Below are 25,102 nucleotides of genomic sequence, written 5' to 3'. Positions count from 1 at the left end.
CACAAGAACCAAAGCTCTTGCTCTCCTTTCCTGCATGCTCTTTGGAGGGAAAGTGTCAGCAGCAATGTGAAGCAGGAAGGCTACTCTCCTGCTTAGCACTTCTCCTTCATAGGCCAGGTCATGCAAAGCTTCTGTGCAAGGCTTGTAGGAGCTGGTAARGCCAGGGTGGGGAAGAGGCTGCTCGCTTTCTCACCTTGTTACAATTCTGAACCCCTACAGTGAGTCTTGGCAGTTTGTATCATCCCCTGGAGAAGTGCTGGTACATCTCCTGCATCCCTCTGGTTTGCATACTGAGCTAATGCAGCGCATACYTGCTGGATAGGGAGTAGGCCAAGTCTCTCCCACAGCAGTTCCTTCTGTTTCATTTTGCTGAGACAGGAATTTAAATGACTACATCTAAATAATGACAGTGCTCTCTACCATGCTGTCTGCACTGTTAAAAATAAACTTCAGGTTTGTTTCACGAGTGGTCAAAATTCCTGAAAATAAACTGTAGTGAGAGAGGAAAAGCACTAAACCTCTAACCTCCATGTATCCATATGTTACATGGAGAAAGATGAATATTGCATGAAAGTAGAAGGAATTAAGTGGAAGGAACGAGATTCCTATTCTGGGTCAGAAGGGAGGGAGGAAAGGAAAGCTATTTTTAGATGCTTGTGAAGTGACTACAGCACTCTAAGTATTTGGGGCATTTCTGTGACTCTCACAGGAGTTCAGAGTGCCCTCAATACAAGCTAAAACAAATGAGTCTGTGAAAGAAGAGAATTCTTCATTAAATCCATTGATAAGAATATCCTCCTCCCTTTATATTCAAGATGCAGTGAGAGAGGAAAAAAATGYAGCCTTGACATGTCTACCTGAGTCAAGACCTCAAAATCTAAGGTCACCTCACTGAGAATAAAGAAGCAAAGGTGCAGAAAAAGGCTGAAAGAAAGAAGAAAGAGAACAGAAAATGGGAGTAAAACAAGTGAGAAATAAATAAATGCACATCCCAATATCTAATTAAGGGCAACCAGAATCCAGGTGTTCTCATGCCTCCATGTCTAGACATGGGGTTTTTAAGCAAAGCAGAGCAAAAATACCCAATGGGAACACACAGTTAGATATCCTCAGCTGAGGTCCTGACTTTACTCACCCTCCATCTGGCAGAAGCTGTCCTCTTCCCATCTAATGCAGAGGATGCTGTTCTCATTGCCAATGCAGTCTCAAGTGACTGTAGTGATATACCAGGAGTTACAGCAAGCATATGCTGCTGGGAGACAGAAGGGACAACCAAGGACTTTGCCCTGAGACCTGGACCAGAGTAATWAAGTTAGGACTCAATCCTCACCTTGCCTTCAGTGCTGACCAGATACCAGGATTAGCGCTAGAGGAATTGTGTATTCTCCCTAGGTGGAGCCAAATCCAGAGGAGGACGCATCCAAGTGCTTACAGCAGGTCAGATGGGATTTATCTTGTTCACAGCCACCATTCTGGTATATCTTCCCATAGCATGCCTGGAGGCTTAGTCTCCATCTGCCTCAGTCTTTTGCAGGCTAGACATGTAAGAAGCTTTGCCTTTCCAGGTATCACTTCAAGCACCATAATCCTGATCAAAGTCAGGATTATGCCATATTGTGTGCCATATTGTATGTCATACAATTTTGCTGAATGGAAAATATTGTAGGCATAAATTCTGAAGTTACTCACTTTGAAAGACGAATTTTGGATTGTGTAGTCCTTCGCAATATGAAAAATCTGCCCAGATTCCACAATACTGTTACTACTTTCTTCTGTCCACTGCATGTTTGTGTCTGTTTCTCCCATAAGTATTTTCCACAAATGGAACATGTTGTCTGCAGAATACATTATTCCTCAAAAAGAGAGAAAATAACACAGTTAAGCAAAAGTCATTGTTTCTTCTAGTTACAATCGAATATCTTATTTCACCTCTCTCAGGGGAACCAGCCTCTGTGTTAGGTGATTTATCTGTTTGGGAACTCTCCAACTCAGCCAGAGTGCAGGGTAAAGAAAAGCATTATGAAATGGAAGTTAATAACCATTATGAAACCGTGACATTGGAAAGTAGTCATAAGACTTGATCAGGCATTAAAAATACATTTACCTAGATTCAAGTATGGATATACTGTTAGAAAAAAAAGATAGGGGTTTAGTAGTATTCAGGCAGCTTGAAATACATAAAATAATGAGACTAAGCAACATTAAATTTTAAAGCTACATAGATTTTAATGAATTTATAGCTTTGATGACTGAATTCTATTTATCACTTTGAAAAGTCAGTGACACAAGTGATGCACTTGCTCTGATCCTGCCCTGCTCCCTTAGCCAGGTGCAAGTGGCTTCTGCAGCTCACTTCTAGCTCAGATGCATGTGCAGCAATGTCACTGTAACAACAGATTTGAGCTATTTTATGCCTTAGAAAATACATTTTTCCTGCCACACTGCTAATGAGTATTCATGTTGCAGGTATCACATACAGGAGGTAAAGTAACTGTGCTCATTAGAACTCCTTAGGGTACTCTCAGAGGCTTGTTAAAGTGCTGTAGTTTAATGGATCCTGTTTGAGTTTGCAGGGATGTGGGCTCAGGCTTGGATTCGGAGGCAGTATTTGCTTCTCCACCAAGCCAGGTGGTGCTGCCTGGAGATGCCACACAGCCACCTGGGGAAGTGCCCAGGTCCACACCACGCACTGGCCCAGGCTTGGGAGCAAGAGGAAGGATAGGGAGAGCTGGCTGAAGGCTCCAGCACCCTTTCCAGCCTGCTGGGTAGTCTGTACCTGCCTGTAGGGGCAGATGGCTGCAGGGAAACCTGCATTCATTTTTGTAATGCTATTCAGCAAGCAAACATCTGATTGTGGTAGAAAATAGTAATTCTTTCAGTCTAGCTATGTGTCTTCATAATTAATTTTGTTTGAGAATAGCCAGAACATAACCTCTTTCTCTTGACTCAATCTTTCTATTGCTTTCTTCACATCCTAGCGGTGCACAGGCTTGTTAACGTCTTGGGCTCTTAATTGCTTCCACCTGAAATAACAACAATATTCACAAATCTTCTGCAGAGAAAAGACAATGAATGACATGAGCCAGCAGAGTTTAACAGAACTAGATGTAATTTCACAAAGACAAATTTACCAAAAAACAAATTGATTGGCCATTTATGTAATTGATTTAGTTACTCTGCTTCTAAGCTGTTATACTGATGTATATCTTTTCCTAGCCTGCATATGGAGTGTAATCTTTTTTTATTATGTATCCATACAGCAATACCCTTGACTGAAATCTCAAGGCTCTCCTGTGCTATTTTTGTTCTTTATGTTATCTAGATGAGAAACTTTAAAAGTAGTCAGAGTTTCAAAAATTTTCATGCTTGTGGTTCACTAATACAGATATGAAAAGGGAAACGCATTCCTCATAGATTATTAAAAGTAAAATATCCCTTTCAAATTATGATTTAAAATACCTTCCACTCTGCAATATTTTGCTGCGCTTTGTCATTAAGATTGCTTGTTATCCAGGCAAGCTCAGGGACCCTAGTTCAGATGGTGGACTGCAGGATTAATGGCAAATACAGAAATGCATAAAAATTACATTAAGTTCCTACTTGAACTAAGTCCTGAGCTTTGCTAAAATAGCTAAGAGCTTGCTTCTCTACTTCCTTCCTTTCAGAATGTGAGTACTGGGGCTCGGACTTGCAGCTTCCTGAACTGCCTTTTGAAGAAGTCTTGTGCAATGATGAAAGCGCGTACAAGTGGCTGTGCACCCTAAAGAAAGTAGGAATTGTGCTACTGACAGGAGCCCCTACTAGGCAGGGAGAGCTGGTTAAACTTGGCCAAAGGATTGGTTTCCTGCGTCTCACATTTTATGGGTGAGTCTTTTGGTTTTGTTTTTTTTTCATGTCCTTGCTTTGYCAGCTGCGTGGTCACCTCGGATATATTTCATTTCAGGTTGCTGGACCTTGTTGTGGACTAATTTATTAAAATAGGATGAACATTTTTGTTATCTGCACCTTAGAAAACATGATGTAAATTAAACATCCTGTATAAGAGGATTGCTTTATTGTCACAGGCAGGATATGTAATGAAGAACAGCAGCAACAGCAACTGCTGAGAAAAGAAAAAATGCCTGAAAACAGATGCCAAATACAAGATAACTACAAGACAGCCCTCCTTGTCTATACCATGGAACAAAATGAAGCAAATCCTCAGTCAYGCTCCCTGCTGAAGTGAGGGAGCGTATTTGTACTGAATGTTTTCTTAGCCTGAATTCCAGCCCAGCAAATAGCTAAAACTCAGGTGAAGTTATTGTCTCTGAGAAGAATCTTTCTTTGTGCTATTATACTTCTTATTAAGCCTTATTACAACATCTGCATTTTGTCAAAGGAAAGTAGTTCCATAATTAACTATGGAAAATGATGTYGTTGATGACACTGCTGGCTTTCAGGCTTCCTAAAGAAGTTCTGAAAGGCAGAAAATTAGCTATTGTGATACAATAGCAACTTCTAGCAGTGCAGAAGTTGCTTCTGATCTGATTTCCATCATTTTTATGCTACTTTCTGCCCCTCTAGCTACAGGGCTCTGTTCTTAGCTAAACTTAGGTATACTGCTGCTCTCAGGCACACTCACACGTGAGCCCTGAAATTAAGTTACATGAATACAGASAGGAGGAGCTTGCTCCTTAAATATGTATTTCATATATATGAACAAAGCCTGCTATGCTTTTCTTTCTTACTCTGTTTCAATATTTCTGAAAAAAATATTTCATGATTCAAATCTATGTCAATCCAAACCTCACTAAGTCAGAAAGTTGCTAAGTTAGGAATCATTCACTAACRTATTATCAGTCTGGGTTTGCATCTGAGAAATGTTTTCCTCACTTGGGCTGTGGCTTATTAACAGATCATACATTAGTCCATTCRTCACCTCTAGTGGAGAGCAACAGCAAAGATTATTATTTTGAGATAACTACTAATTTGATTTTACAAGTTTCACCAAAGAAAATGTGCTGCAATAAGAGAGACGCAAAACCCGCTATTCTGCATATTAGCCTCCATTAGGAACCTGGCAGTTTACTTCAAAACTAACAAGAGCTCAGCAAGAAACCGGTGTGGACATGGCCATATTTCCCTTGATAAAATATGAACTATAGCCGCCTAATTGCACTTCTTAGGTTGCAAGTCAGCCGTTTTTTGCAAGAGTTTTCCCCATTTAAAATATGGAAAGCTGGCTCAAGAGGTCTCTTTGAAATTAGCAGAGACATAAGTAAACTCACAGCACATAGAATAGTTAGCCTGTGAGAATTATATTATTTTAAAAGACTTTTTCCATTGTCATCCAAAAAGAGAGCATGGAGAGAATAACTGCTTTAAAATACCAAGAATATTATAAAACTTGTTTTGTCAGTTCCAGAAGCCAAGATAAATATTTTATATATTTAAAGAAAAAATATATAATGTGCATGATGTTAAGGTAATGTCCTTTCATTTAGTTCCCCCCACCTTTCTACTTACTGAGATAGAAGGAAAAGTGATTTTCAAACATAACTAGGATTCCGTCATGTTAATCCTACTGAAACTGGCAGGAACAAAATCCCCTAATCCATTTGGAAACCTCATCCAAGGAGAGTAAATATTTTCTGCAGTTAAATGTGTTCCTAATATCAAGCACTTGTCTTWGGCAGACCACTATATATCTCATTTTTAAAAGTGCATCATTTTAATAATGGTATCGCTTTCCRTTTCTGTTTTGACATGATTTTAATAACAGACAATAGGAAATTCTTCAGGACATCAATTTCTGAATGTATCTTAGGGTGTTTCACAGCTCTGCCGGTGTCTGAAGGAATATGAAACATTTGTTCTTCTCCTATCTGGGCAGCAGTGTGAAACTGTACAGCTATTTTGACAGTTCAAAACAAATACAGCAAGCTCCAAGTAACAAACAATTTTGGTTCCTTGTTAAAGCATACTGATAAAGGAAAATGTGGAACATCTACACAATACCCCAGAAAAAACAAATGAGCAAGGAAGTTCTAACATATATAATGGATTTGCACTTGGGTTACAATAGGATTTTTAAGAGCTTTCATAAGTTACATTCAACAAATGGCTGAATTTAGAAGTTCCTAGATCCTAAAACTAGAAATTATCTTTAGATCTTTCTTACTAAAATTCTTCACGACTGCCCACTATGTTTACCTGTTATCCATAGACTGGGCCCTGTAATATTTTTTTCACTAAGACATTCAAAAGTTTTTGAGATTATCTCAGCAGTCTCAAAAGATGAAAGAATCTCTTAGCAGTCTGTCTTTTTATCATCCTTGCTGTTTAAAATTACTGCCAATTATCTATTTGAATTTTTATTACTTCAGCATCCAACTTGTGATTGCTGTTGCATCTTCTGTACTACGTTAAGGGACTCTCTTCAGAATCTCTTAAATGTATAAATGTGCATTGACTATTAAGGTATATTTTACTTGAGTAAGTCCAGCTAATGAAAGATTCAGACTACCCTAACAGACTTAACAGTTTATCAGTTGTGTCATCAGAACATTTTCTTATTAAAAACCCAAGCCTCGAGTCTCAATGACTCTTGCCTAATAGGATTATAAACAGTAATATTAAATGAATGCTTCCATTGTCAAAAGTCAGCTTGAATGAATATTTTTGGTGTTTTTAAAGATGGTTTCAATCAAAATAATTTGTCTGGACGAGTTCTGAGTCTTTGATACATGAAACACATTTTAACACAGATCACACACTATTAAGAGCCTCCCCCCCCCCATTTCTGTTCCATACCAGCTCTTGGCTGAGGTTTGGCCTCAGTCCACTCTGTCTGAGCAAATATTTTTTAGAAGTGCTTTCACTGCAGCACAGTTTAAATCAGATTTACTATTTTGTGTTGATTAAACCTTATTCTTATATGTTTATTTAAGTCTTGGGGTCTACAGTAAAGGAAGGTAATTGGCTAGGACATTGCATCATGAATGAAAGGAAGAAAGTTTGCAAGTCTCTTTGTTTTTTCAAAATATATTTGTTAATTCATTTATATATTGGTAAGGATGCAGAAAGAGAATTTCAGCATTACCAAAGTTTTCCAGTTGACCAGTAATTCTGCATTTGAAAGAAAACATAGGAATATTTCAGTAGTTTTATTTGAGATTTTTGTTTCGTTTTTCTTTTTAAATTCACCTGGAGTATTTGGAAATTCTGAAATTTGGTTTACATCATGCTAAATAAACCACCATAGTTAAGTTTACTCTAGATCATCTGATAGTTGTTAAGTATGTTTCTATGATTGGGTTGAATTGGCCTTATATTAAAATCTGAAGAACATGAGGYCAAAGAAAGTGTGAAATTCAAAGAGCAGTTTTGCAGACTAGTCTGGATTTCAAGTAACAAAAAACAGCTCTGTCACATAGTGCCTTCAACAACTTATCTACAGAGCAGTATCTAATAAAAATAAAAATAAATAAATAAATAAAAATAAAAAAAAGCCTATCCACCAATACTAAAGGAAACGTGCAGTTATAAAAGAGGTGGATTGGTAGTATGAACGTTGTATCACACACAGAGCCCAGACTTTCTGTGGAAAAAAGAAACTGTTGAACACGTTTGTTGTCAGAACAGGTTGCCAGCTTGCAAGGAGAGAAAGTAACTGTATACTCATAATGGCAAGCTGGCTGAGAAGTCAGAGCCAGCCTGCGCTGAGCTGGATTTTGGGCAAGTGTCCCAAAGCTTGGCTTTCATTTTTCCAAATCAGAACATTGTTTAGCTGTCTCAAAGACATTGTGCAAGGGTTCCTTTCTTAAGCCTGTATAATAAAAGTATACACATTAAAAATAATGGTTATAGTAACACAAAGGTAAGCTTCCAGAATTGTACAGCTTAGTTATCCTCCAAAGGATRCATACAAGAAGAGCTTATTATTTGGTATACGAACCTTGACTCAAAGCTTATTCAAGTCATTATTACGAGACACCCTGCCCCTGACAACATTGGGTGAAGTTTATGGGAAAAATGTTATGTCAACAAGTGTCATCCATTTGCAGACCTAACTGAGATACGTTTTTTGAGCATTTAGTCCTCAATGCATTGTAAATTCTTATAGGTTTATTTTTTCTCTCTGTTTAAAAGGAGTCTCCCTCATCACAAAAACTGTAAAATAAAAAGTTGGGTTGCAAAATATTAAATCTCAAAATAGCTGCTGTCTTGCTGCAAATAAGTCTCCTTTCTCCCTATCATGCATGCACACACATACAGGCACACGTATTGCAACAAAACATATTTAGCAATGTTCAGCTGCTCTCATCACCCTCCTGGTGATGTTAATGATTAATATTTTGAAATATTTTATTAGATGAGTCTTTGGACCAGAGGTTGTCCTGCTAAAAGGGAGAGGGGACACAGAATTTATCAAGCATTGGAAAATACAAGCATAACTGTTGTGTTGAAATTGTGAATGAACTTTAACTTGGTCCTCCATGTTAGAGTGACTTGCATTTTATGTTGGCTTTAATGGTTTAAGAACTGATCCATAAATACTTTTAAAAAATTTAGGTCACAAAAATAGTTTCAGATGTTTTAATGCAAATTTTTTATGAAGTGGCAGCATGCTAAACATATCAGAAAACAGCTACAGAATTGTGTTCAAGTGGCTTAATAAACCAGGGTTTGTTAAATGTGTAATTCCTTATGCAAAATGTTGAAAAATACTTTATTTAATGATTTTGGCTTATTTTTTTGATTTTCATGTGATTTTTTTTCCACAAATATTTTCTAAGGAGCAAGTTTTTTTGTTTTGGTGCCATTTATACATACCATTATATACCCCCCCACACACCATTATATATATATAGAATTCAGTCTAAAAATGCTACAGATGAGAAAATTGTTCTGTCTCCATAGTACCTTTTCTCCAAAAATAACTTGTTGTATCTTCAGATATGAATAACTTCAGCAGGTTATTATAGCATCTGGTCTTAATGTTCTTGCATACTCCTTGCAGTAGCAAAAACACTATTGAGTTTCAGTCTTAAAAGCAGACTCTAGACCAGCATTTTTCAATCCTTCTCTTCACCTCTAACACAGAAGTTCATTTATTACTCACATACAATTCTGAGGTATTTTTTTACAACTGTAATAAAATAATAATTGTTGGTAATTCCCCTACTATTTCACTAGCAGCCAAATGCAAGACCTACCAAACACTGTAAATAAAAAGATAAAATTAAAACTGGCAAGCTTGCCAAATAAAACAAATACCTCAAGTGAGCCATGAATTTTCATTAAAATGTAATAGTAATGAATACTGCCCTGACAAATGGAAAAAACACAAGCATTTTTCTTGCATGGATGCCTAGTACGTGCTATGAAATGTGTCATTACTAGGGAAAATTAAACATTATCTGTATCAGCATATAACAACATCAAGGGATTTTCAGATTAACCTTTTTCTTTATTACATTACTGCGACATAACTATATTAAGAAGTTGTCAAGTCATATTACAATTTATTTCTCAAGTCTTCTGCCCTAGAACTTGTGCTTCTCCTCTACTCCAAAACCTTATTTAAGGCTTGCGGTGGCGTGAGGCGCTTCCTTTGCATCCCTCATAATCTGTGTGCAGTAGTTGGTCTGCACCTCTCGAAAGGCTTGGCTTCCCAAACCTCTTTGTGAAAGAGRCTTAGGGTTTTGTAATAAAGCACAAGATCAGATGATTTAAGTGTGACTTCAGTTCCTAATGCAACCACGTTCCAAAGTTAAAGATGCAACGAACGGACCAGTTTTCTGCTCTGGAACGCTGAGCTCATGTTTTTACTTAATGAAAAAAATTGCTACACTTAGTTGGTACCAAATATCCTGCTACGTAACCTGTGCAACTGATGTTGAAATCTGACTCTCATTACTAAGCCATAAACCCTCGCAGCCTGCTTTGCTCTTCTCTCCCCGGGACTAGAGTCCTCTGACATTGTCCACATTTTCGTCCTTCACTTCTTGGGCTCTTAATGTTAACAGCTCTCCCTGCGACTTTACTCTTTACTCAGTTACTTTAGCTCAGTTAATGCCTCAACCAAGTAAGGCTGATTTTTTCGTATTTAGCATAGTTCCTATGCTAAATATTACTCCTAGAATAAAAGTGTTTGCATACTGTATGTAAATCGTTTTTGTCTACACATTCTTCAGCTCCTTATTTTAAGTACTATTAGGAAGTAATACTTGACACACACCACCTGCAAAATGTAATATATTCAGTCTGTAATAATTCACAAGGGAAAATGAGTTTCTTATTTTTCTTTTAAATTATTCATGCTCCTATGATTACATGGACTGTGTATGGTAACTTACACTTTCCCAGACATATGTCTGGATCTATATCATGTATTTGCTGAGAACTGTCCTCGATCATGTAAATCCTGTGCAAACAAAAAATGTTATTCTTGGTCTTAAATTCTCCTGCCTGATGTGTTACTTGAAACAGATTTTGATTGTGCTGCGATTAGGTATATTCATGTCTGTTATATAACTAAGTTGAGGTAGGGGATTGATTTTGTTTTAGGTTTGGAGTTTTGAGGGGGTTTCTTTGTGTTTTTTTTGTTTTGTTTTGTTTTGCAATTGTCAGTAAACTTTCTTACTGAATTTTGTTAGATTTCAAGACAGATAAACTATAGTAAGCCCAAATGGGGCTAATTCTGAGAAAGAATATCAGAGAAAGGGAAGAAGTTCCAAAGTCTTCCATCAAGACATTTTCCTTTAACGGCAAATACGCAACTCACAGCAAATAGCTCACTGCAAAGGTTACTCTGTATTTTTCCAAGATCATTAAGCTTTAAAATTAATTTTTGGGGAAAAATTCATAGCTTTAACAATTTCATATTTCATTGATAACATACTCTAATCTGGCAGGAAAAAATGGAAAGTTGATAATGAAAAGGTACCTCTTTATTAGTTTCTTCGTCGGATCTTTGCCTTCAGCAAAGTACCACCTCTGGCAAAGGAAAGCTGTCAGTCTTCTAGGAAGAGCATCGTGGTCCCATGTTCCTCTGCACGCTTGGTGGCTAGCGTGAATCTAAGGCTGGTTAAAACAGAATTGCCAGCTTTGCTGAAATACTTCGTCTTCGCTGTGGAGGACACTGCCAAATCATTTCCTTGTAATTTTACAGCATTTTAATGTTCATCAGGGGTGGAATAGCTCTTTTCGTTGTGATTTCATAGTGTGTGCTGTCTGGTGTATTGGCTGGCTGTTTTAATGTGTTTTGTCTGTTCCCTTTCATTATAAAGACCAACTTGGCAAGTGCAAGACAAAACAGATGCTAACAATGTGGCTTATACAAGCGGGAAGCTAAGTTTTCACACTGATTACCCTGTTCTACAGCATCCACCTGGGGTAAGAGGAACCTACCATATTTTCCACAATGCAGACAAGGCAAGGGAATTGTTCCTATAGTGTGACATATGAATTAGAGTAAGGTTAGTTCTGGTGACTCTGAATTTTGGTTTAAAGGAGCAATACAAAAATATAGATATTAATCTGTATCTAAAAATAAATACATGTGTAAGCAATGTATACATATAAGTTCTGCATAACACCATAAATTTGTGTCCCATAATTTTTAAATAGAAACCCACAAAGTATTGAGAATTTTTCCATAGGGGAAAGAGAGCATTAGGGTCCTGTATGCATTTTTGAGACTGCTTTCATTTTATTGAAGAAGTTGGGTGCCTAAATGCTAGAGCCGAGCTGTGAAGCTGTAGGACAAGTCTGCTCAACTCAGGAGGTGAACAAATCAGAGGAAATGTGGTTAAGATGTTATATTCTCTCTTTTACTAACTCAATAACATTAGACACTTAGTCACCCTTTCATAACAGATGAGACAGGGGCTTTCTGTAAAGCTGGAAAACCACCACTTTAATCACAGGAAATATATTCTCACCTCGTCACTATCATATCAAATCCTAATCCAGATAATTCATCAGAGATCTGAAAAGCAAGATGAGCATGTACAAAGGAGCAAAGATAATCCCGTGGAAGTTTGCATCTCTAACCTTCATAACTGCAACTTCCCCTTCTGAAGTTTTTTGGATATTTTGTATCAGTTGCTTCTATAATTAAACAAAATACTTATGTGATTTGTCTGTGAGTAAGTGCCAAATATTTCAAACTAACATTACCTGTTAAACTCATTTAGGTGCTATTCATTAATGTGGAATAAGAATATGGCTTCATTGCTAGGGAACAGATGTGAATTAGCTCACTATCTTGTCTGTGCCAAAGTTCACATACCACTGTAAAACATTAGAAAATGAGCCTAACCTTTTCATACAAAATGCTTGTATGAAATAAAACTGCGGAAGCACTTTGTTTTTTAACATTGTCTAGATGTTTTCTTAATTTTTCTGGTTATTACAATATTTGAACACTTAAGATATTTAATAAAAAAATCTGAAATAATGTTTGCAAATGGATGATGGTTAGTTTCAGGTATCCCTCCTATAAAAATAGCTTCAGGATTGCCTAGGTTTTGATCTTGCAACTGTTTTTCCAAGGGATGTCCTAAAACAAAGTCATTATTAGATCTCATAAAAGCACTAGCTCCCTAGAACRTGAAGCTACGTTCTCATTTGAACTAAATGCTCCCTTTGAAGCTTTCTGCMGGGCCAGTTCACCACGAAGGACGTTCGAGCCCTGTTTGACCTCACGTGGAGAGGAGGCAGGTTGCACTGCTTAAGGAGAGCACAGGTTGCCTCGTGCTGCCTGTACGGGCTGCCTACCCAGCCTTGTGTCGACCGGAGCAAGCGCGACCCACAGGAGGGCAGAGAGCTGCTTCACTGCAAGAATAAACTAGCTTTTATCCTTTCCGGGAAAGGAGATTAGAGGAGTAGTAATTTGGTGAATTACTATTCCTAAAATATGCAAAAAGGRGACTGGTGCAAACTCTATCCTCTCTTCCTCCTCCTCTGTTTTATTTTCTCCCAGAAAAATGGTCTCAGAAATAAAGTTTTGAGGTTTTAATGGAGGCTGTGTTGGTATGAGGAAGAGATTTTGTTTAGTTACACCGAGACAAAATGTTACACTTTGCATAATCCTGAACTTTTTAATGTCATCAGGAGTTTGACTACCTAGGTCAGTAATTCAGATTTAAACTCTGTTTTCTGTTGCACCAATGTAGACTTCTTGCTCAATCTTGCCCAACTTCTTAACTTTTTATATATATATATATATATATATAGTGAAGTGAAATTAAACTTTCTTAATCCTATTTTATTATAGAGATCCTGGGCCTGTTGCCTTCCACAAGCCATGTTTTCCTCTTGTGAGCAGATAATTGACAATGACTTTAGTTTCTGCAAGAGAAAAATAATCTTCTTTGTGGAGATAAGGAGGGAGACTGTACTGCATTTAAAATTATATGACCACAGTGAACAGTGATTCAGAAAAGAAAAAAGTGACCCCAGAGCTTTGCAGTTGACTCACAGGAAATAAACAGAGATCTCAAGTAACAGAAGATATCCCAAATGAGATGGCTTTAAAAACATGCTACTTTGATTTTATGCCTTTGTGATAATGGTGTCAGACAGCTGTGAAACTGCAGTAATGCAAACTCCATGTTTCACTTTTTTTTTTTTTTAAAAAAAAAAGAAAGATATGAGGGATGATGCTAATGAAATGTTAAATATGCAAGCTAATTCTTGTAATGAGCTGTCACTTCGTTACAGGTTCAGTTTCTTCACTGTATAAAGCAAACAGCTGCAGGAGGTGAAAGTGAAGTTGTAGATGGATTTCATGTAGCCAACAAGCTGAAGAAACAAAATCCTCAAGCATTTCGGATCCTGTCCTCTACTGCCATAGACTATACAGATGTTGGAGTCGACTACTGTGATTTTGCTATGCAATGCAAACAAAGGATCATAGAGTGAGTAGGTTCAAAAACACAGTTACGTTGGAAAAAAAAATGGTAAAAACGGTGCATCGTGGACTGCATGTGGGTAGGAGACGGTCCATTCCTGCCACCTTGTGGGGAGACCCGGTTTGGACTCGGTCCCCGCCGCCTTGTCCTGCGCTCCCGGTGCAGCGGCTGCCTTTGCAGCTGCGCTCTAGTCCCTGGGCATCCGCGCCCTGCCGACGAGAGGGCGTAATTGGAAGCTTTCCGATTAAAGAGCTGTATTATAAACATCTCAAATTTAAATGCTCCTAATCACTTCTGTATTTAAAAAGCTTACGATTCAACATTCAAAGTACGTAGAATTAAGTGTGTTAAGTATACGCTTCCTTGTGATCCTCACAGCTCCTGCTTAGAAGGAATTTGCTCCTCAAATTCCAACGCAGTAGCAGGCTAGAAGGAAGGAACTGCGTGCCGTGGGAGCACCCCTGGGCACAACGTTGCATCTCACTGGAGAAGCACAGTGCAATTTCACAGGAGACTTCCATTGCTCTTTAACCACGGTAAAACGTTTCAGTAACAACACAGTAACGCTTCCCCCTCTGTCTCACAGCACAGATGGCAGCGGCCGAGCCGTTCGCATCAATTATAATAACGCAACAAGAGACACTGTGTTTGACGTACCAGCTGAGAACGTGCAGCCATTTTATGCAGCTCTAAAGGAATTTGATGATTTATTAAACAGCACCGAACACAAGTTTACTTACAAGATGAAACCAGGTCAGTGAGTGAAATGCTTCTGTTTGCAATGATTTTTCACATGCTTTTCCTGATAGTCAACACACTTGGGCAGGTAGCATTATTCTGGTAGTGAAAGGAAATTTCAGTCCTTTTATCACCTATWTCATTTCATACTGTAGTCTTACAGTCATTTCACACATGCCTTCTGCTAYTCTTAAACTACAAAGGAAAAAAAAGGGGTGGAGGGATGCATGCTGTATTGAATAGTCCAGTGTATCTTATATGACATTGAAAACCCATATGAAATAGGAAAATTTAAGTTCTCATATCAATAGCTCCACAGTTAGGAAATGCCAGATCTAAGGCTACAGTGCCATTGTAATTCAGTGTCTGCTCATGAAATGATCCATAACAACATATTTTTTCCTCTGTTTCGTTTGATGCAGAGTACAGACGTTATGCAAAATGCTATGGCTTTCATTATGACACTTCAACTTGCTAGTAGGGCAACATCACAGTTGCTGTTGGAATTTCAAAACATCTAGAAAACGATGCAGATACATTATGGTGAAAGAAGCTGAACAGCACTCTAGGGAGTTCAGTTGTCTTTTGTGCTTAGACGCTGAATGCCTGCATAATGCTAGATGACTTATGAAAATCCAGGGCTGTTAGGCTGCTTTTTCTGAGCAGCTTGTGCAAGATATCTGGAGGCAGATTTGCAGAAGTGCTAAGTGCTCTCAACTCCAGCTGTAGTGGTACAAGGCTGTGCTCTGAACATAAAACATGCTGGAAAAAATGCCCTTTCCTCTTTAAAAGTCAATCTTTGCATATATTTAACAGCTTTGGCCTTAATCTCTGTTCTTTCTAAGTATCTAGAAGTATTAATAATTTCTCATCTCAGAGATGTTACAAAAGTAAATTAATTAATGTATCTGACTGCCTCGCATACTACAATGTAAGTACCTTGAAAATGTCTATGAGGAAATTAATCACTCTCTATTGGGAACATGCAGTAAAATAAATTRTAAGAGCACATAATAAACGGTAAAATTAGTACTGTACATAACATTGGTACCATCTATCCCATCAATTAATGCACAAAAGAGTGGTAGAGGGGAGAGAGAGAAGGAAAGAAATAGTACAAGATTATGTAATCAGAAGTTTATCGTAATGGTGACACAAAYGGGAGAAAAACTGAAATGACAAGCCAGCTTAATTATGTCATTTCCTAACTTTTGATGGCTTGATTTTGTACTCTTAAGATTCTTCTAACAAGCATAGCAACACGGGGGCRTACAATATAGGAAGTGCCAGAGTGATCCAGTGAGATTTCTTCTAGTGACCTTGGGCCCTCGTCCTTCCCGAGGATCCCCGCGGCCGCCGCTGTGCTGGTGGCGAGCTTTTGCCCACGGGGATTCCCACTGCATCGCACTTCCCACCGCTGGTGCCTGCCAGCTGGGCAAGTCAGCAGCCCTTGGCTTGGCCCCACTTACGGACGCCTGGCTCAGCCCCGTATCCTGCATCACCCCTGTGCTTCAACACGRTTTCTTCCAAATGGAAAATACATGGATCAATCAAGAAAATTTCAAATAAAAGGCGACTTATTGTAGTGTATGTTATTTAGGTCTCATCTTTCTCACACGACTTCAGCAGACTCTATTTCTCCATACTTCCTGGCCTCTAGGAAGAAACATTCAGTGTCTTTTACTGGCAGATGCTCTTTTTAATCAGTCTCCTTCTTATAAAGAAGCTTTTCTAATTTTTTTATCTAAGATATCCCAGCTGGTTTCTTCGCAATCTGTCTGTAGGATAAGCCAAACTCCTGGTTATACAACAAAAGACGTAGAGTTCAAAAGGGTCCTGCCTTCTCCCTCTGAGGATGAGCAGCTAAATTAAAGCTGCTGTAGAGTCCCTGTGTGCTTGCAGAGATCTCCCTTCTGAGCTATTGGAAATTATCACTCCCTAACTGTTGACACAAATCTGCCCCAACGTTATCTATTTGAAGGAATGAAGCACGCCATAGCGAATATTAAACTTTGTGCAATCTTGTTACAGGGGACATAATAACATTTGATAACTGGCGCCTGCTTCATGGTCGCCGAAGCTACCAGTCGGGAGCCACAGTGACTCGCCACCTGGAGGGGGCCTACGCAGACTGGGACGTGGTCATGTCCAGGCTCCGGCTCCTGCGGAAGAAGCTCCTGGACACAACTGAGCTTCCTTCTGACTAGAAGGAGCAAAAACTAGGCTATCTACCCTTTAAAAAGGCAAAGAAAAATACCCAATATATTTTGTTTCCAGAAACCAACATCAAGAAAATATTTTTGAGTTCCATAAGCCTTTAAGAATCCCACTATTCATAACAATTTAAGATTTATCTATGCCCTAACCTTTGAACCTATAAAAGCATTGCTACCTCAGTTAATTCATTTGCTTTTTGATCTTGGAAGTAGTTTTGCATGTTGCTATCAGTTTATAGGGCTGATTGGGTATCAGAACACCTTGATTTACTGTAACAAATATGTCTATGCTCCCTAGAAAGCTTTTCAGAGAAGCATTCTGTATTGCATAAATAATAACCAAACTTCATTATCAAAAAAAATAATCACTGCTTTGGAGTTATTTGTGTACGGTCACCTTGCTAGATGGAGCCACACTTTAATAAAAAGTTCTCCTTATTCAACACATGTTTTCTTGTGTATATTCCAATTTACAGATTATTATTGTCACAGCAACAAATTACCTTTACTATACTTCTAGTCCCATAAGCCCAGAACCATTAAACCGTCTGAGAATGTCATATTAATTTTCCTCTGCATTGTGAATAGAAATAAATTTCAGTGTAGAGGCTGCAGATAGGGTTGGCTGCTGTGCATAGATGTAGTGAAGGTCTTCAGAGCAGGCAGACKTCTGAGTGAATTTGGGAAGAGGAATGCTGATTCCATTTTACAAGAAATGACCCAGCACAAAAAGTCAGTTATTGACTCAGCATCTAACAGAGAAGCAAGGATTGAACCTAGATCCATATTTGATACATCAAATACAGGAGCACACCTTTGATAAACTTGTTCTGAAAGATATTTTCCCCTTTTACTATGGACTCTTCTTAAAATTGCATTCTGTGTACAGATCACCCTATGCAACAATTAGTGCAGCTGAAGGAGTACACAGTAGGTTAGCTACAGGTCTCTATCTTTTTTTTTTTTTTTTAATGTTAATTATGGCCAGATGCCAATTTGAAAAAGAAAGAATTTTAAAATACATATTTTCAAACCCAACAGTATCTTTTGCATACAGGACTTTTTTTTTAACCTCTCCGTATGGCTGCAGAGTTAACAGAACACCTTCTCAGCCATGCTGAGAACTCAACAAAATAACTACACCTCCACCCTCAAATCTTCTCTGTTCAACTGTTCATTTTCAAATTTTTGCTTGAAAGCCAAGTAAGTCTTAGTCTCTTCCTAGTAGGCTAAAACAGTAGAACTGTAACTATGAAATTAAATAACTATAGAATTAAATATACTGAGAAAAAAATAAGTGAGCATCTAATGTAAGCTTGCAAATACTCCCAGACTATTCTGTTCATTGTATGTAGTAAACATATCTCACCTGGATAATCAAATAAAACTAAGTAAGGATTTGGATGTGAGCTAGCATGTTGTTGTCTGAATCTATTTATCTTTAATAAATAACGAAATGTATCTGCCTTAAAGTTCTGGTGTGACATTAAGGTATAGCAGAACATTTTGGCTTTTAGTGGTTATTTGATTTCTCAGAGTCTCCTTTAATAATCGACTTTGGAAAGATGAGGACAATATTTTTGCCTTTGCTATAAAAGGGGAAAAAGATGGGGAAAGTCTTATACCCATATTCCTATAGAATACCAACAGTATTGTGCTTTAACTGTGATATTTTGCATATAACTTAATTTAATGAAGATTGCAATTTATAACTTTAAAACAGGACATCTTGGGATTCACCCAAATGTTTAGTAGAAAAGAGACATTTTCTGCTTTTATTCTGTACTTTTCTAAAACTTGTTTAATTTAAAATTTTATCTGTTTATTAAAAGCTATTATGGAACTGATTAACCTGTATGTCCTATTAAAACTCACATAAGAGATCGCTAAAGTTCATACCTTTAAGATACATTGTACTTTATGTGCTCACATCTCCTTGAACTATCTGTTTTCGCCAAAATGTGAAATATTTAAGGAAGAAAAAAGGCGGCTTTGCTGACACCACAGGTATGCCATGTACGTAGACAAGATGGGTGGGAGTGCTGCGGGCTCTAGGTTCCCAGTGGCACCACTGCCATGCTCGCTCCCAGTCTGCGGTGTATAAATCCTTTAGTGTTACACGTAAACCTCATTCAGGTTATCCGGCGTTTAACGACCTGCRTCATGCAGATCAGAGCGCAAACCATGGTGACGTTTCCTTTGATGGAGCAGTCTGAAGAACCGCACAAACACGCCTCAACCCACGCAGCGCCTCTGCGGGCTACGGCACGACATTCCACGTAACCGCGAGAAAGTCGGACCCCAGGGGCCATGCGGACACACAACTGGGCTTTCTGCCTGCAAGCCCCTGCAGATCCTTCTGGGGTCCAGCTACTGTCTATATCACAGATTTCAAGCAAAACAGATGGTTGCATATTACCACAGTCACACTGGGAAAAGAGAGCTCTTCCACAATTATCTGTAAAGTAGGCTTCCTGGCCACTTTGCTGGTGCCTGGTCCAGCTAAAGACTGAACAAAAACCAAAATACACTTCCGCCCCCCCCCCATCTCCAAACCCACAGAGTTACACCATAAGCCTTTCATGTAGGTCTAGCTTCTGACCTACTCGCAGGACTGACATGTGCAGGTTACCCAGCACAGGCACTCTTGACCTTCGCAGACTACCAGGCTTGGCTCTTCCACCATCTTACAGATCTTATAGCAGCAGCAGCAGCAACATTAGTTTGTGGTATGTGTTTGCAAGCCTGAGCTCTCCAGAAGCTTTGGGCTGCACCCAGAGAGCGCTGACGGACGTGAATTCACTCAGCCCAAATGCGAGCCCAAACGYGAGGTTAACTTTGGGCTGCTGGCGAGAGACGGAGCATACCAACCATCCGGCCTGTGGGCTGCACCTAGCAGCCTCTCAGCACAGGGAGGGGAACAGAAAACACACACATCTCATTTCAAGAGAGAGAGTACCAAATGCCTACTGTGAGAAGCAGGTTGGATAAGCTGGCCAGCTTTGCAAGTTGACACTATATTGTTTTATGCGTATGCAGATACATATATATATACACATATATATAAAATGTTAGGTGCACGCGTGTGCTGCTGTGTTCCCTGGCCACACTGGGGCAGACGCAGTCCCGTTTCTCATTTATTCTGCACTGGCTGTTACGGGCTCAGGAAGGTATGGGCCGAACAGCTTCCTCCTGCTCCGTGGGTCATGCCCAACACACTGCACCGAGCTCCATGCACGTGTCTCTGACGGGAGGGCCTAGAGCAGATTTGGCGGCTGTCATCAGGTCGCATCGTGCCAGCATTTTTTAAGCAGAGCGCCCATAGACTTGACTGTGAGCTAAAAGATCACAAAACTTTATAGCCGACAAAGTTTGTTCTGCAGCAATGGGACAGGCAGGAGCTAGCGACTGCCTGGCAATTTGCAGATACTTCTGTACAGAAACGTCATTTATCAATTAGGTTTGAATTCCAGTGGCATTTTAAATTTCATTTATTGCATTCACTTTTACTATAAGTTAGAGAATTACTTATCCTCACTAAAATAATGATCATGTTCTGCCTGATCTTTCCTGGCTCTAAAATACATTTAACCTCAATGATATCTATGTAAGTTCACAAAGAATACAGCATACATTGCTGCACAGAATTCACAGTCCTGTATATTCACAGCAAATTAAATGCTGTGTTTCATCATATGTGCAATAAGCTACTCCTGAAAAACGTACTTTTATTCTGCACTGTGTTCGTCCTGGACATAAATAAGAGAAAGAACTTAGTGATCTTGTCTGAAATTCTCCCTAAGGCAAATGAGTTTATATTCTAATCTACATGCTCATAAAGCTAACTGTCATTTTAGGGCAAGTCCATATTTGAAAGCTTTGTGCTGTAAACTCAGAATTGCTTTCAGTAAAAGCTGACTTAATAAATATATTTCATAAACACATTTTAAACTTATGGAACAAATCCTTCTACCCTATTATGCCACGCCAGTAGCACAAAAAAAGATCATAAAAAACAAGATACAGAAGGAGCACAGAATTCATCTCCAAAAACAAAYAAAAAAGGAAAAAACTCACAACTGCTCACAGGAACCCCTTTTTCCACATAACATCTCTAAAGCGGGCAGAGGTTTTCTTTGTTGCCATGCCACAATGTGTCTTTCTCCATCAGCTCAAGCAAAATAAGGCAGGAGGTCTAAWCATGTGGATAGCAGAGGGTGGTTTCTCTACTGTCCTTCCTTTCCCAGCAGTCATTTACATCAATGACTACTTGTGCTGGCAATAGTCAAGCCACGTTTCTCTTTCAAGTTATGTTTGGAAGCACTCAAAGCAGCGAAGATCACAGAGCAGTGGACCCAGAGAAGATGCAGCAGTTTTCAGAACACGTCATATTCAATTTCTGAAATCTTGGCTGGCCTTTTCCTTTAATCAAACAGGAATGTTGTTTTGGAAATGTGCTGCAATGCCCTTTAAAGGAAGTGTGCGAGGAGTAGAGTGGAGCAGCGATGCTGCAGTAGCATACCTTTGAAACGCTGTTCCTCACGGGGGGTGACCTTGACTCCCTAACGCACACCTGGAAGTCAGCAGGGCAAAACTCTACCATTTCTAACTGCTTTACTCCATAGCTGCCTTCAGTCCCTTGCTGTCTCAAATACCTTGCTCACAAGTAAGCTTTCCCACACTACTCCCTCACATTTTTGTCTTTACTTTGATGAATGAATAGAGCAGACAACAGCGGTGTGGAGGAAAACCCTACCCATTCATTTCCTTGGCTCCTCTACAGGATCGTCAAGGGAAACAAATGCGGCACAGCCAGATCACGTGATTTTATTTTGGCAATTGCAGAGCTTTAGARTGAGCCTTTCTCATCCTTTCTACAACATCGTGCAGCGGGCAGTTCCCTTTTGGCCATGCTCTGCAATGAAACAGAAGCACTTTCGAGCCCTGTGTTTGCAATTCCTACTTGATTTCACCACTCCCCTACTCGCTCCCAATGCCATTCCTTTGCCCAGTGGTGGGCAGCTCACTAGATTCTTAACCTCTGGATATTTTTATATGTAATATGCTTTGTATATCACTTACTTTTATCCATTGCCATTATTTCCCTCATTACTGATTGAAAAAAAAAACATAATTTAATTTTTTTTCACAGTCAATAACTGTCAAAGCTAAAAAAATCATACGTTTTGGAGGACAAAAAGATTGTCTCCTCTAACGTGCTTAGCTCACCTCTAGGGCTAAGGATTTACCTCCAACTTTCTCTTTTTGTAACCAGATACTTTTTGAGCAAGATACTTTTTTTTGAGCATCTCCAGTAGAGATGGAATCATATACCCCAAATTAATTTCTCTTAAAGCCCAGTACACCCAAGCTTAAATTGTGGGGCACAATCTGCTATCAGCTGTCAACCAGGCACTGGGTAACCCTGTGTATTTTGTGGTCCAACTCTCTATAGCAACCTAAGCTGTAGGAAGAGCTCCTTTCCACTCGGTGCTCTTTAACCAGCTGAGCAGATTTCCAACTGAGTCTAGCTTTCACTAGACTCAATGTTTTCAATCTCATCAGCTATACAAGATGAAGCACAAGACCATCTTTTTTGCATGGGAACTGAATGAAGGCCAAAAGCTAATGTGCAGGATTATGCCTCAGGTTGAATCAGGGCTTTGGGTATTAGGGAATTCAGTTACTGTTATGGAAATTCAGACAAAAGTTGTGGAAACTTAATGAGCTTAACATCTTGTGAGACATCTGCTGAAACCTAGCAAGAATAATTACCAGTGATGAGATTACAGTCTTATCTGAGCTGGAGAAAGACAGTAGCCCCATTTCCATTTTTGTATGGAACCCACAACCAAGTCAAGTTTGGCCAAGTTAAATGCTCACAATTGAAATTTAATCTTTAAATTCTCAGGGGCCTGAAAACAGAGTTCCAGCTCTGGTCTCTTTCTGGCTGGGGCTCCTCCAGCAACAGACGGGTGTCCTGGCTCCGGCCACTGTGGCACACCAGTGTCTCTGCATTGGTGTGCAGGACCAAGTGCACTTAACTGGAAAGCACAACAGTCAAGGGAAGCCAAGTTTCTGGGGAATTTCATCTCCAACAGATGGATAAGGTAAGCCGATACAATACAAAAAGCATGACACATTCCTGCTGACAGCCTGGCCAGATGTCTGCTGTCAGATGCACTACACCAAGCACAGTCGCTCCCAAGTCCTGCTCATCCTGCACAGTAATGCCTTGCACATTTTACTATCACGTTGGCTGGAAAAGCACTTTTAAGATGATTTATCACCTTACAGTGCCAAGGAGCTGAAAAGCCCCCTGAAACATATTCGCTTTATACTAGTGCTCCAGATGCAGTGATCCGCCTTGACATTTTGTAAGTTATTGTTAAAAGCAATTCACAGAGATGAAAAAAATCATTGCCCTTTGGCTTGCAGGTTTATTCTCACAAACAGAATCAGGATGTCTTGAGGAACTGGGATACTAAGCAAAATTTAAAACAGATTTGTTGTGTTTCCATCCGAGTTTCTGGTTATTGCAGTATCACTAGGGAGGGGGTGTTTTGTCCCAGCTACCAAGGTTGGTACTACTATCTGCTGCAGAGCCCTGGAGCCACATCCCGTGCACAGGGGTGACAGCCTGGCAGTGCTCAYAGCACTGTGCCTTGCACACGCGTGTGATTCTGGCTGCTCAGGCACCAGGTGTTGTCCTAGGGACAGGCGTAAGCTAAAGAAATCGCAAAATTACTTTAGGGTAATTAAAGACTGCCCCGGCACCCAGAGCAAGCAGGACTTCAGGAGCAGGCTGGTCTCCCATCAGCCAGGTTTCTGGCTCGCGGTCCTGGTGGCAAGTCTTCCTTGTGTGTCACCACACACAGTGTCAGGAGAACGGGCCCAGAAACTAACAGAAGAGGCCAGTGTTAGCAAAGAGTACACATTGGATTCAGTGAATTATTTTAGCGAAGTAGTACCCACAGCTCTACAGGGGATCATGTGCCGATAAAGCTGCCTGGTGAGAGGCCAAAGTATCTGCAGCCCCTTTGCAGCTGGGGTGATCTCTCACAGCTGGGCTGGGGCCCCAGGAGGCACTCAAACCCTTCAGGGCTTCAGCACCTCAGGACAAGACTCCAGCACCTACCATAGAAATAACAAACACGAAGCACTCCTGATGACCTCAAGGGAAAAATGCTTAAAAATGGATAAAAAGAATAAAAAGGCTACAGCCATTTAGAAATGCATATGGTCTCTGTTATTTTGACTTTTTCTGATGAAAAATGCAGCAGAGTGGCCTACCTCATCTGATGGGAAGGACTTCCCATAGCATCAAGGTAAATTTTTTTGCCAGCACTGGTGTTTGAGGAAGCCCTCTGGGACCAATGCATTAAGAAAAAAGGAGCAAACAAAGCCCTTGGACTTTTTCTGTGCAGAGCCTAACTCAAAGCCACTGCTGACAGCAGAAAAGACACCCATAACGTTATTTATCTTTTAGATCAGGTGTCAAGATCCAAGTAAATGCTTAGTTTTGTTTTCTAATACAGTAAGCCAAGCCAGCTGGATTTGCCTTCTTAGCTAGTGATTGCAGATGATGAGACAGGGCCTCCATCTAGTGGCTTTTTGGGGAAAGCCACAGCCTTGGAGATGGAGATGTCTTTAAGCAGAGAAACTCCCACTACTCTGCTATGTAAGACCTCAGGTATTAATATTTTAAGAAAGTTGCACTGCTACTGATCAGTTGCAATCAGTGGTGGCTGCATCAGGCTCTGGGCTTGATGCTCCAAGTGTTAATTGTGGAGCTGGAGCTCCTCTGCTGCTTGTTGCTTAGAGCTAATTTACTCTCTGCTCTGGACCAGACGCTGACAGCTGGGTGCGATGCTATCTGCTCTCCAGGGGAAGCCAGATGTGGTGCAGGTGATGGGGGAAGGTTTTTCATCCTCCTTCACATTTGGTACAGGAGAGTGTTCAGAAAGGACATGGTCACTAAGCATGATGCTGTTATTCCCAGCTGGACTCTGTATCGGAGAAGCCGCTGTTTCTCGTGTATTCTCTTCTCCTGGCTATGCCCTTGTTTCAGCATCACTACGAACACCCACTTAAAGCATTTTTCTTTCTACACACAGCACAAGTCGTAGCAGAAGTGCTAAGGAAGAGCAGGCCTATCGCACTTCTCCTGCATTGTCCCGCAATGCAGGAGGTCTATTTACAACCGGATTTGTGAGCTGGAAGAGGAAGAGATGACTCAGCCAAACT

The 25,102-nt window shown here is 39.8% G+C and overlaps 1 protein-coding gene across 2 annotated transcripts in view; it reads left to right on the top strand.

The window, feature by feature from the left end:
• Positions 1–17,300, top strand: part of BBOX1 (gamma-butyrobetaine hydroxylase 1) — a 43,897-nt gene extending 26,597 nt beyond the window's left edge. For both annotated transcript variants that reach the window (XM_085300891.1, XM_085300890.1), the window contains exons 4-8: positions 3,666–3,864; positions 11,274–11,379; positions 13,711–13,907; positions 14,488–14,654; positions 16,671–17,300. In XM_085300891.1, the coding sequence (XP_085157017.1) occupies positions 3,666–3,864; positions 11,274–11,379; positions 13,711–13,907; positions 14,488–14,654; positions 16,671–16,846 (845 nt within the window). In that variant the 3' untranslated portion in view covers positions 16,847–17,300. The remainder of the gene's footprint in view (positions 1–3,665; positions 3,865–11,273; positions 11,380–13,710; positions 13,908–14,487; positions 14,655–16,670) is intronic.
• The last annotated feature ends 7,802 nt before the right edge of the window (positions 17,301–25,102 follow it).

The sequence above is a fragment of the Rhea americana genome, unplaced genomic scaffold (genome assembly GCF_003343005.1).
Source record: "Rhea americana isolate MKP2758 unplaced genomic scaffold, rheAme1 scaffold_17, whole genome shotgun sequence".
NCBI lineage: Eukaryota > Metazoa > Chordata > Aves > Rheiformes > Rheidae > Rhea > Rhea americana.
The sequence above is the reverse complement of the archived record's forward strand: the minus strand, read 5'-3'. Positions and strand labels throughout refer to the sequence as shown.